Here is a 13,457-nt window from a genome sequence, read left to right as displayed (position 1 = left end):
CTCATCGGTTTCTTCACTAAAGCGCTGGCAGCTAACGCAACAGTTGCTGCAGCATTTTTGGCGTAGGTGGTCAAATGAATATCTCACGCAGTTCATGCAACGTTACAAATGGGCACATCAAAAACCAGAACCGAATGTTGGTGATATTGTTTTAGTTCGAGAGGATAATCTTCCTCCAGCAAAATGGTTATTAGGGATTATAACGGATAAACATGCAGGTTCGGACAATATTACGAGGGTTGTTAGTCTTAAATGTAAGGATGTTATCGTTAAGCGTCCTATAACCAAATTATGTGTATTGCCTGTGACGAAGTAAGATATTTGGGTAAATCTGATGTTATCGTTTTTTATTTTATTTTTGTTGTTGTATAATATAATAGGTATGTTGTCACTTCTAGCTACTGTGAAAGGCTTGCACGAACTTTTTAAACTCTATTACAGTCCACTACGATTACTTGTTTACAGTTTATTCACGGTGGGCGGAGGTGATGTACATTCTGTCCATGGTGGGCGGTATGTTTAAACAATTATAGTTATATGTTCAACAAATAGATGTCGCCTGTGGTTCCTTGAATCGCGGTAGCGTTATGATTCAAAAATAGTATAAGTATCTCAATTGTTTTTTGTATTAAATAGTCTCAGCCCTGGGATTGGTGTTTTATTGTACACAATCAAATGCTTTGGATAAGTCGCAGAAAACACCTAAAGCGTCATGCGACTCCTCCCAAGCCTTAATTATATATCTATATAACTCAACACCGGCATCGGCTGTCGAGCGACCCTTGGTAAAACCGAACTGATTATTATGTAATAATTTGTTTACGTTAAAATGACTTACCAGTTGATTTAATATAATTTTTTCAAATATTTTACTACAAGTAGGTAGTACGGAAATTGGTCTAAAGTTACTGGGGTCGGACATACTACCTGCTTTAAATAATGGAATGACTTTACTATGTTTCATTAGATCGGGAAACTCGCCACTTTTAATACAATTGTTGAAAATAATAGCTAGATGGGGAGCAATTACATCAATTATGCTACTAATTATTTTTACAGAAATACCCCAAAGATCGGTAGTGTTCTTAATATCTATGGTTCTAAATATCCTCACTATATCGTCGGCACCAATGGGTCGGAATGTAAAACTGACCTTGCACTCGTTTACATTATCTTTGAGCAGCGATTCAGCGAGGGCGGGAGATGATTGAAGAGACTTTGTAGTCGAAATTGGAATGTCAGAAAAGTACTTATCAAAAACAATCGCTATCTCTTCGTTAGATTTGATTATAGTGTTATCGACACATAGTTCGATGTCTTGATTGCGATCCCTGACTCTTCCAGTTTCACTATCAATTATCTTCCAAGTCATTTTAGTTTTATTGCTACTATTTTTAATCTTGTTTTTAATATTTAAGGACTTGGCCGCGTAACAAACTTTCTTAAATAATTTCGAATAATTTCGAACATAAAGAATAAATTCTTCATTATGATTGTATGACTTTTCAGCGTAAAGGTCATACAACCGTTGTCTACTTTTATAAATTCCCGCTGTCGCCCAATCACTAAACGATTTACACTGCGAATGAGAGACTTTCTTTGGGGTAAAGATGGTGTTGAACTCTTTATTAATACAATCACTTAGATTGTTGTATTGTATATCAACGGTAGTACCTACCGGTAATAAAGGTAGGTGTTTACCTATATTATGTCTAAATCTCACCATTCGCTTTTTATTTACTGGAACAAACACACTGCTCTTATTTACTTGTTTCACCACTTTACATTTTAGCGCCACTAACTGTCCACAATGATCTGAGCTAAGATCAGTTGTAATTGAGGTTTGCATTGCCTCTGCATCTGTAAATACATTATCTATACATGTAGCAGTGGAGCTTGTAATTCTAGTGGGCTCAAGAAACAAGTTAACAAGATTGTAAGATTTTAATAACAGATTGAATTTTTTACTAATGGAGGTATTTTCTAATAAATTTATATTGAAGTCACCACATACAATAATATACTTATTGTTCTTAAAACTAACTTTACACAAAATTTCCTCCAACTTTGCTTCAAAAAAATCGTAAGATGCACTTGGTGGTCTATAAACACTTAAAATAATGCAATTCTCAATCTCTATACAGGCTACCTCCAAAGAGTGTTCTACAGACAGACACACGATGTCATTACGCTCTTTATACTTTAAATTTTTATTAACAATAATCAAAGAGCCCCCATGAATCGCCGACAATCTGCAAAACGAACTTGCAACTTGGTGCTGATCAAAGTTAAAGATGATTTGGCATTCTCTAAGCCAATGTTCGGTAATGCATAGGACATCAATTTTTCTTGATTTTAAAAACAACTCCAATTCTAATTCTTTGCCCAACATACCTTGCATGTTTTGATGCATCAAGTTTAAACAGTTGTTGTTAGTAATATTACATGTTTGTGTTGAGCTGAGTTGTACTAAATTATTGCTAGAGTTTGCCTCTATTGTCACACTATCTAATTTAAATTATTAATACTTAATGAAGTGCTACTGCAAGTATCACTACATTCTCTTAAGCTAAGCTGCTCAATAGAAGCAGTTGTCTCAAAAGCTAGCTGCTCAATAGAAGCAGTTGTCTGAAAAGCTAAATGTTTAGCTTTAGTTGTAAATAAAAAGTAAGATAGCATAGTAGCTATCTGTTGTAAATAATAATTAGGTAGGCGGAACCTATCCTTTGTCAATACATACTTATTTTTAAATATACAATTTATGTCCATTAAATTAGGTAGTGTACCTAAGTCACAATTTAATTGTATATTGTTAGTAGTTAATGAATTGTGCAATAGCATATTTAACTTATATCTAATTTTATTTTCCTTTGGTGCACCTTTGATGTAAGGAAATGTATGCAAGACAATATTCTCTACATTAAGTGATTTTAATTTATCAATAAATGACAACAATTCATTTTGTCCTACATTTCCCCTTCTCCCAAAAAGCAATATTAAAGTTGTGTTATTTGTGTAATTTCCACACAAGACTTTGTTGAAAATGGTTACAGGGGTGGCTCCGGGCATACAATGATTTGTTACAATTTTGCCGGAGGACTGATATAATTTAGTACCAATATTTTTCCCTATATCATCACTAAATAACAGAATTTCACTTTTATTTACACTGACTTTTTCTATGAAACTGTCACTCTGCACACTGGGCTCACATGATAACAATGGAGGCTCCGCATTTGTCCCATTAAAACCACACTGGCAATTGTTGGTCAATGACAAGAAGCGTTGTTCATTGTATTGAGACAGTAGCAGAACCTCATCCATGGCCAATATGTGCTCCCCTATTTGTTGCTGGGCACAACTATATTTATCTGTCATATCTTGAAGAGAATTATGAAGACTTGTAATCCTAGAATTTAATGTGAGAATGTCAGTTTCATATTTATTCTTTACTGATTCAACCTCACATGAAAACATTTTACATTGATTTAAAACATTTTTATATTTTTTTGATAGGTTTATATGATTTTTGTAAATATTATTTCCATTTATTAATTTTTTAGTTTTTTTAATGAATTTTTGCAATTTAATATATTTCTTTAATTTGTTTTTGCTGTTACAATTGAATTGAGTTGATGTATGTGACACAGAGTCATCACCTGTCAAGTCAATTGTTGCAGTGGACCTAATACAGTCTTTACCTAGATTTGAGATGACCAGTTCTTCATACAGACTTTGTGTATGAGAAGACTCTAATTTGTTAATATTTAATTTAAGCTTTTCAATTGTTTCATAGGCACAAGAGAGTTGAGACCGTAGCTCTGACATGGCTTTTAAATTATCCTCATATTCAATGGCACAGCGGTCAAAGTTGCCTGTTTGTCTTTTAAGACGGTCTCTTTCCTCCTGTGCCTCCAAGCAAAGATTGTGAAGCTGAGTCATCTCAGTTTTCAGTAAAGTATTTCTATTAATTACCTTCAACGTCTCGATTTCGTTGTCATTCCTTTCAACAATTAATTGTTCACACTGCTCCTTGTACTTTTTTAGTTCTTGGAGCGCGAGTTGGAGTTGGCTTTCCAACTGGCGACTCTTAGCACTACGAGTAGTCATTGTTTATGATTTAAATTACTTGACTTAACAAAGATTGTTAAAGGTAGAATAGGTACCTACACAGGGGCAGTGTGAATGTAAGCTCGCGAGATTATTAGTATTGTAATAAATACTTATCTGTTTCAATTTACTTATTTACACTATTAATTCGTATTGAAAAAGAAATACAAATTACCGAATTTGGATGACAACGATTCGAATTAAGTACGTTACCTAGTACACAGCTGTTACTGACACCGTTTATTACACTTTATAATCACTATATCACTGTAATATTTTGCAACAATATACTTAATACACTAAGTTATGTATAAATAAGAGATAAATAACAAGTAATATCAATAAAAAACATTTAAAAATAATTAAAATTAGTATTTTGGGAGAAGTCGTGTATTGACAGTTCGCACACCAAAAAAAAAAAAAAAAAAAAAAAAAAAGTTATTTATTTATTGAAGTTTACCACATCATACATAATGCTAATCTATAGTATATGTTACAAGCGATCTTGTCTGAAATATATGACAATTATGGTTAACATTTATACAAAAAAATACAGTCAATAGTAGCAACACAGCCAATTACGCTGATAGCTGATGATCAGCCCAGCTGTAATAAAGATAGGTGATTACGGCAGGTAAATATCGCTGGTAATTAGTAATAAAATTATTGAGTAATAACATTATTTTTTAGGGTGGCAACTTTAAGAAAACAAATTTGGACGCGGCTCACAAAGGCCGGTCGAAGGGAGAGACAGGGCACTTCCTGAAGAACGGACGTCATGAGCTTCACAGGGTATAATAAAACTTTTTTCTTATAGGTATATGGAACTCATGGGTACGAGGATACAAATTCAGTTTAGTTTATTTCAACATGTCTTATTAATGAAATACAGACAAAAAATAACAGAAAATTAAGTATTGCATTCTCTTCTTATTACATTAGCAAACATTGAGCTGAATTACAGTAGCAATGATCTGCGGAATTATTCGTCTAAGATCACACAATATATAGCTGGGTGGGAATTTAGTAGTGCACCGACCGCTGAATGTGTTTTAAACATGACGAAGTGTAGAATATTGATAAAAACGTCAAATATTACACTAAGATGGTGGAATGTGATGTATGCCACCGGGTTCGGTTAATTTCTTGTTTTCGGATATACAACTTGGATTAGCTATATAATTTATTAATATTATTATTATTGATTACAGAAATACATACATTATCCTAACAGACTATGGCAATACGATAATTTCGAGAAAAATAAAATAATATGTAATAAAGTATAGGTTTAATATTAAACATACGAACATATAAAAATTATAGATTTATAAATAATTTATAGTAGTTTATTAATGGGATTTTTATGCCATATTCTAGGGTCATCGAGGTTCAGGTGGTCACAATCACCACGCCCATGCTGAAAAACAGCGTCACTCCGACGGCGAAGTGAATGGCGGTAAAAAATGGGTCTACCATCATGGCCATCCCGCGAAAACGGCTCAGCTAGTTGTCATAGATCGACGAGGAGACTACCAACATGGTCCACAATACTATGGCTAAATATTTTCTGAAAATTTATTTTCTTGTCCTTAACTGATAATGAACGTAGAGTGTAAATCTTTTGTGAAATTAACGTAGAATTATTTATTGTAAATAGATAACTGTACTGAGAACTAATTTTTTGATATTTTTTTAATAAAAATTCTTGTGCGATATTAATTTTATGTTTTACTTTTCTACCCTGCAACAAATATGCGGTGATTTCTGAAGACAACCAGAGTAGTGTTGGCCTAGTGGCTTCAGCGTGCGACTCTCATACCTGAGGTCGTAGGTTCGATCCCCGGCTGTGCACCAATGGACTTTCTTTAATGTACGAGCAAATGTGAAATGCGTACCTATGTGGAAAATATCGTGAAGAAACCGACATGACGTATTAGACCCAAAAGTCGACGGCGTGTGTCAGGTATAAGGCTAATCACCTACTTGCCTATTAGATTTTAAAATGATCATGAAACAGATTTAGAAATCTGAGGCCAAGACCTAAAGAGGTTGTAGCGCCACTGATTTATTTATTTTATTTGTGAAGACAACCACAAGGTAAAGGGTTTCAGGGGTTTTGGCGCTGGTGTCACTGGTTGCTCACTCTTGCTTGGTCTAGCTGAAATATATTTTCATCACGGATATAAAACTCAATAGGCAAAACTCTGAAATTAAGAAGTTATGGGTTATAAGTAGCCATAGTTAGTTCTTGAAATCTGTGATCTATATATATAAAAATGAAACCCGTTTTCCGTTGTCACGACATAACATGAAAACGGCTTGACCGATTTGTCTGATTCTTTTTTTATAATATTCTTTGAAGTACGAGGATGGTTCTTACGGAGAGAAAAATTTAAAAAAATTAGTGAAAAAGTCTAAAAACAACACTTTTCTATATTCCCATACAAAATATTCGTAATAATATTTAATGGCAATTCGAACTTTAATACCATATCATAAAGTTCAAGTGTTAGTGGAGGGGTTCCGGGAAGGTAATTTTTTATTTTTTGACATAATGTATTTGTTGTATTATCAACTTTCTTTTTTTTTCTAGCTAGACCGGTGTCCCGAATAGCAGAATAAGTATTTAAAAAAATAAAGAATCGACTGTTAGGCGGTACGATGTTCGCCAGGCCAGCTAGTTGTTAATAAACATAAATCTTAAGATTTTCGTCTAAACTAAATTAATTTAAATTGTCTTATTTATAAAACCAACGTGAAACTACCTAAAAGCAATTTGAGTAGGATTGAAATACGTGCATATCATCAATCGACCGAATATTATAAACGAAGATTTGATAAACAGTTATTAAGATTAATTACAATATTTACTTATTTATTTAATTAATAATTACAATATTTTTTTATAACAATAGAATTAAGAAAAAAATTCCGTGTGGTTCAAGTGCACAGGCACTAATTATAGATTTAAGTTGGCGCCTGTTAGATAGTACCGGTGACCCGAGAGCTGGTGATTTCCTCGCTTAATTAGTATCGCAATACTACGAGAAAATGTTGCCAGCATTAAAGGTACACTGCCACAGGAACTAAACTTTAAGTTTGTTTTCATATTTTATTTATAAATTTTTAATAATTATTATTATTACTATGTAGGTTACGAATATTGTAAATACTAAATATTTTGTGGAAATAAACATCATTTGATAAATCAAACTAATTAAAAATTTAAAACATATCAAAAACTATTTAGGGGCCGTTCAAGTATTACGCAAGCAGATTTACTTCAATTTACTTCCTCTTTCCAGCAATAGTAAGCAAAGCTCACAAAAATAATTTACAGAAACGTATTAATTTTTTGTAGGAATCCTCGAAAATGCATTTGGTTTTAAAGCATAGACAATGTGTGGGTAATATGTGTAAAAAAGTAAATAATTACTATTGACGTAATCACCAAATGACCCCCCCCCCCCCCACCCTATAGTGCTTACGTCATACTTGAACGGCCGCTTAGAGATTTGTTCCTTTAAAACTTTGATACGAAGCCTTGCAAACATAACGAACGTCGTAACACATTGAAAAACGTTACAGTGGAAATGATTGCCCGCGAGTGTGATGACAGATGGGTCAAAATGACCCTTACTTGGAATGGCCCAGTGGAAAGAAAAAAGAGAGAACCCCCACTAGAAACCTGGGAAGATGAAGTAAAAGAGATACCGGAGAAAGATTGGATTGTAGCGAAGATGAGAGACATAAATGGAAACACTGGGTTTAAAAAATCCTCCAAGGGTAAGATTTAGGCTTAGCTAGCATAACTGAGACACAGTGCGATAGTAGAGGATACAGTCAAAAGACGTATAGGTCCCATCTACTTCCGGGTTGAATGAATCTATTATTTATAATTATATTCGCCATTAAAAATCCAATGATTCTTAATTTAAATTTACTACCACTTCTGAAATCAAGTGCGTAGAACGGGCGAGTAGAAGTGATATGAAACTTGCCATTGTATATTTTAATCTTATTAATATTCTATTTAAATCTCAATCGAGTTTTAGATCAATAACAATTTTCAGAGCTTTCTTACGGAATAACTTTATTTAAATACGTAAAATGATACAGTGAAACAAACAACCTCGTTTTTGCATTTACGAGAACATGTTTTCCCAATCGTGAAATTCAGTATGCTTCTAAATAAAAAGAATGTCGCATCATATTGTGACATTCTTTGCCTACAACATTTCGTTGAAAATAAAACTTGATGAAATGCCGTGAATTATTTCGGGTTCGATGTCCATGGGGAATGCCCGTACGTGACCAAAAATATGTTAAAAAACTCCGTCCAAAATAATTTATATCTCCATAAATGAAATGTGATGCTAAAATGATCGGGAGCGTTCAAAGGCAACAGGTTGTCTCAAAGATTTTCCGTCTCCGTGACCTAGTTGGTTTATAATAAAACTGTCCTGGATTCCTTGGATCTCGTAAAATAGTTAGGAGGACTGTTAACTCTTATGGTACACATTAATATTAGTAACAGAGAGAACTCCGAGAAAAATAAATAATAGGTAGTAAATATAGTTATTATCTTTATGTCGTGGTGATATAAATTTTTAATGATATGTACTTAATAAACACGTGCTAGTTGAATAAAAACATCGTTAGGAAACCCAATAATCAACAACGTGTGTCAGCTAAAGAGGACTGCACTTGTTTCTAAAGAATACGTGAAACAAATGCAGGACGCCAAAAACGGTTGTGGAGAATTTTGATTATTATACGTAAAAGCCTATAATATATTCATAATTTAAATGTTGCATTGCTATTATTATGTTCCCGTCTGGACAAAGAACTTTAACATTTCAATTTCAATTGTGAATTGTCACTTAGATCAACAATTTCCCACTTCAAATGAAACTGTCGGCTTATAATGAGCAAGAAAGCCTTGTTTATTGATGTATAAATAACTAGATATGTCGAATTTTATTAAATTATAAGTTTAATCATTAACAATATATAACAATCATAAACATGGTACATAAAATTAAAAAGCCGCTAGCATGCATCATCCAATTTCACTAAAATCACAAATCCTGATTCGATGCGAAACTTGAAATATGGTATGTGATGTACATTGAAGATAGAAGGTAGGTAGAAGAAAGCTTTTATCGAAGTAGGTGACTCGTACTTTCATGTATCACACCTAACGTACTATAAAATATGTACTATAAGCGAGTCTTCATCGCGTTCGGTCTTAAGCCTTGTATTTCACCTCGCTCCAAGTCTTTTCGTCTCTCTTTATCTTCTTGGGACGGCCACGCTTCCGCTTTCCTTGCATGTTCCAATCAATCGCCTGCTTGGGGATATAATTGGAATCTCTTTGAGTGTGTGGCCTATCCATTTCCACTTGCGTCGCTTGATCTGCTGGCTAATCGGGATTTATCGGCAGCGCTTCAAAGTTGTTCGTTAGAGATCAGCCCAGGACAATAGATACCCCAGCCAGGCTCTCGCGTGCCCACTACCTAGAGCTACAGTTGAACTGAGGATACAAGGCAAAAGGCGATTATTCTGCGCCTTAAACCAGAATCCACTCACTATGTAGGAAACCCGCATAAAACCGAGCATGTCTGGAGGCTCAAAAGTGGCAGCCCCACTACCGGAATAAGGCACAGTGGGTTAATCTCCTGCTGGCCTGAAAATCAACAATGATTCAAAAAACCGAAACAGTTCTTTCCTTAAGAATAACAATACTATAAGTTACCGAATTTTCTGGTGTTATTTACTAGCTTGTATAAATCGCAGTCGATTCTAGGGAAAACTATAATTATTGCTTTCAATACGAGAGTATTAAAATATTTTAGATGCCTATTGGAGTTCATAGAAGTAGCGTAAAATTTTCTCATGTTCAATTTTTTTATTTTAAAAAGATAAAATAAAACTAAAAATAGTGTGTCGCTTCCAGTTCACCGTAGCATTAAACCAAAGATCTCTAAACCGGAAATGACTGGTTGATAGCTCCGGCGACATCCGCTTTGAGACGACGACACGTGGAAATTAGCTTTACTTACAAAATCTTAAGAATTTTGTATAAGACATTAGCCAAAAGTTTTTATACAGAACTGGACAGATGTTTTGCCACAACCACCGGTTTGGTACTGTATCTTATATTCTATAAACATATCTTATTTTATTTTAAGAATAGAGGTCACCGAAATCGGTCTATAGTAGGGTCTGTACTGTCCTTTCTTGGGCACAGGCTGCACTTTAGCAAGCTTTCAGGTCCTAGACACTATTCCAGAACTTGAGGATAGGCAATACTAGCATGTCAGTATGGGAGACAGTTCAAATGCACACGACATCAGAACTAAAGCCGGTATTTCATCAGGCCCACTAGTTTTGTTCACGTGTTGAGTTAACAATTTTGAATATTTCCACTGAATGTGTGAAATATTTTTTCTTTACCGAGTTTGATACGATAAAAAAACAAAACAAATTTCAAATTTAAATAATTTTATTCCCTTATACAATATAACATGCGTTCATGTATCATCTAACACGAAAAATAAGCGTCATATCACTACAAAACAACTTACATCGAAAATTTTAAATCAAAACGTGATATCAAAACATTTGAGTAGAAAAATGTGCTCTGCTCTATGGTTCACTCACACACAAACCGGCGTGACATTGACATTCCAAATTTGAAATTGACATAACCAGCAGAGCAAAGTGATACACTATGGCACGACAGATAATTATTATTATACCTTATCATTTATTAGTGAGAAAAATAACATTCGAGAAAATTCTATTAACACTTGTTTACAAAAGTACCTAGTATTACAAATACGATCACACTCTACGTGCTAATGTTCCATCTGTCTGAGGTGGACCAGCCACGAAACGTCATACGTATAGGGTTCTTTCTTTAGTAAACTAAAAACAATTATTAATAATGGGACCAATTCAAACTTAGTCACGTTCAAGTATTACGTAAGCACTTTAGGAGGGGGTCTGATTTTCTTATTTGGTGATGACGTCAACAGTAATTATTTACTTTTTTACACATATTACCCACACCGTGTCTATGCTTTAAAACGAAATTTTTCGTTATTATGCCTACAAAAATTAATACATTTATGTACTATTATTTTTTGAGAGCTTTCCTTACTTTTGCTAAGAGGGGGGGATAAATTGCAGTACTGCTTACGTAATACTTGAAAGCGCCTTAGGGCGTCATTTAAAACAATCTTAACATTTCTTAAATATCCTTCCTCAGACAGAACAATGATTTTATACAGTGAGTGTGCCACTGATCTACTCGAACTAGTGATTAGAACCTAATCACATAGAAAATAAGATACAAAATGCTTCAATCTATCACTATTACAAAATATGTGCGATTATTGTGCTAATTGTACACGAGGGCCTCTAGATGGCGCTAAAATAAAAACGCCCCGACATGCACACATAATATACAAGCGTAAACATTGCACTCTTTATAGGCCTAAATAAAAATTCGATAAATAATGGCAAGAATCATTATTAATAAAGAGTATTTTAAAGGAATCATGGTAATACTTTTGTACAAAATTAAAAATTAATGAAAATATAATCTGTATAAATAAAATATATAATATCATAGCCATTATGACGTTTTTGTTAGAACGTAATATCCAAGAGTGGTAAAATATTTACCTTAGTAAAACGATGTCATAATATAAAAACATTAAGTTAAAAATACAGAAAATTAATTATTAAAATAGTATTTATTTGTTACCATGGTAACAATTATTTCCATGTTAAAAAAATGCTATGCTAATAAAGCCAAAGAGATTGAAATCGTATGACATAACAAATTATAACACGCTACGATTATTAAAAAAAAACATTTTAACAATTCATAATTAGTAATGATAAAAAGATTGCACTTATTCCATAACACAAACTTTTAATGCACACAGATTTCTGTATAATTTGAATATTACAAACATCGTTAAAAAACCGACAAAAAAATTGTATTTAAACCGAGAAATATGACTGACCGTAACGTAACTACAATAACTATGTTTATCGCAATGAACTACTTTATACAAGTCTTAACTAATCTACAGCTATGAAGATCACTGCGAATTTATACAACGGTGTAACTAAAGGCAAGATTCGGCTCAAAAAAAACAGGAGCAAAAAAAATTCTAATTGTAATTTTTTTCATATATTTATTTATTTGTATATAATGAACGGCAAACAGACAGGAGGCTCATCTGATGTTAAATGACACGCCCACAGACTCGCATGTGCGTTGCCGGCTTTTTAAGGGTATGTACCCCAAGCCCAGCGAGGTGGCTGTTTAGGGAGTACCAAATATTTTATATTTAAAGTTAGATCGCGCAAATATTTTGGGGTGATATTGTTAAAACCTGAATTTCTAGTTGTTCCCGTCTGAAATGAGTAATAAAAAAATGTATAATTAAATCGCGAGTTTTTGGCAAGCACGTTAAAAATGGTTCATAACTGGCAGAATTCAATAGAATAATTGATAACTGATAAGTTTTCTAATTCTTAGCATAGATGGCGCTTTGAAAAAACTATATCTATAAAATAACGGATCAAAAATATCGTGATATTGCCTTAGTAGGTGTCTTCCGGGTCCCACCATAAAAAGGGGTGATTTGACACTCTCCCGCTGCCTACCTTCTCGGATCAGCCTGATATGCTACTGTTACGGACAACGACAACCAGATATTGGTCCAGGAAACTATCAGGGGTTGAGCAGTTAGCGGAAGGATCAGCGAGTCCCAGCGTTTTGAGCTTGGTTTTTTCATGTAATTGTAGGCAAACGGGCTCACCTGATGTCAATTGATACCACCGCACATGGACACTTACATAGCCAGAAGGTAACTTTGCCGGCTTTTAAAAATTGTCTAAAAATCTTGTATTAATTGTATACTTTATCAGATAGACTTACGCACCGTACCGAACGGGCGTTACTCATAAGCTTGTTTTGTCTTATAATTTTGTTTGAGTACCACTAACGGAAAAAAAGGAGCGCTACCGAGAAACCCGGATTAGCCAGCAAATCAAGCGACGCAAATTGAAATGGATAGGCACTTCGAAGGGATCCCAATCATACTCCCAAGCTGACGCTTGATTGGAACCCGCAAGGAAAGCGGAAGCGTGATCGTCGTACAGTTGCAGATGAGGCAAAGAAGCCGGAAAGACTTTGAGCGAAATACGATGTTCAGGACTGAACGCAAAGCGATACGGTCGCTCCCTGCCCCATCTCTTAGTCCCTTAGGTTCTAAAACTCTACTTCGAGTTTCATTACGAGAGTAAAATCGTGGTTC

The 13,457-nt window shown here is 34.1% G+C and overlaps 1 protein-coding gene across 1 annotated transcript in view; it reads left to right on the top strand.

The window, feature by feature from the left end:
- Window positions 1–5,826, top strand: part of LOC125056978 (glutamic acid-rich protein-like) — a 28,872-nt gene extending 23,046 nt beyond the window's left edge. Inside the window, exons 5-6 of the mRNA XM_047660376.1 lie at window positions 4,801–4,902; window positions 5,491–5,826. Coding sequence (XP_047516332.1) covers window positions 4,801–4,902; window positions 5,491–5,673 — 285 coding nt within the window. The 3' untranslated portion in view covers window positions 5,674–5,826. The remainder of the gene's footprint in view (window positions 1–4,800; window positions 4,903–5,490) is intronic.
- The last annotated feature ends 7,631 nt before the right edge of the window (window positions 5,827–13,457 follow it).

This window comes from Pieris napi, chromosome 15 (assembly GCF_905475465.1).
Source record: "Pieris napi chromosome 15, ilPieNapi1.2, whole genome shotgun sequence".
In the NCBI taxonomy this organism is placed as follows: domain Eukaryota; kingdom Metazoa; phylum Arthropoda; class Insecta; order Lepidoptera; family Pieridae; genus Pieris; species Pieris napi.
This window is presented reverse-complemented; position numbering and strand designations above follow the sequence as displayed.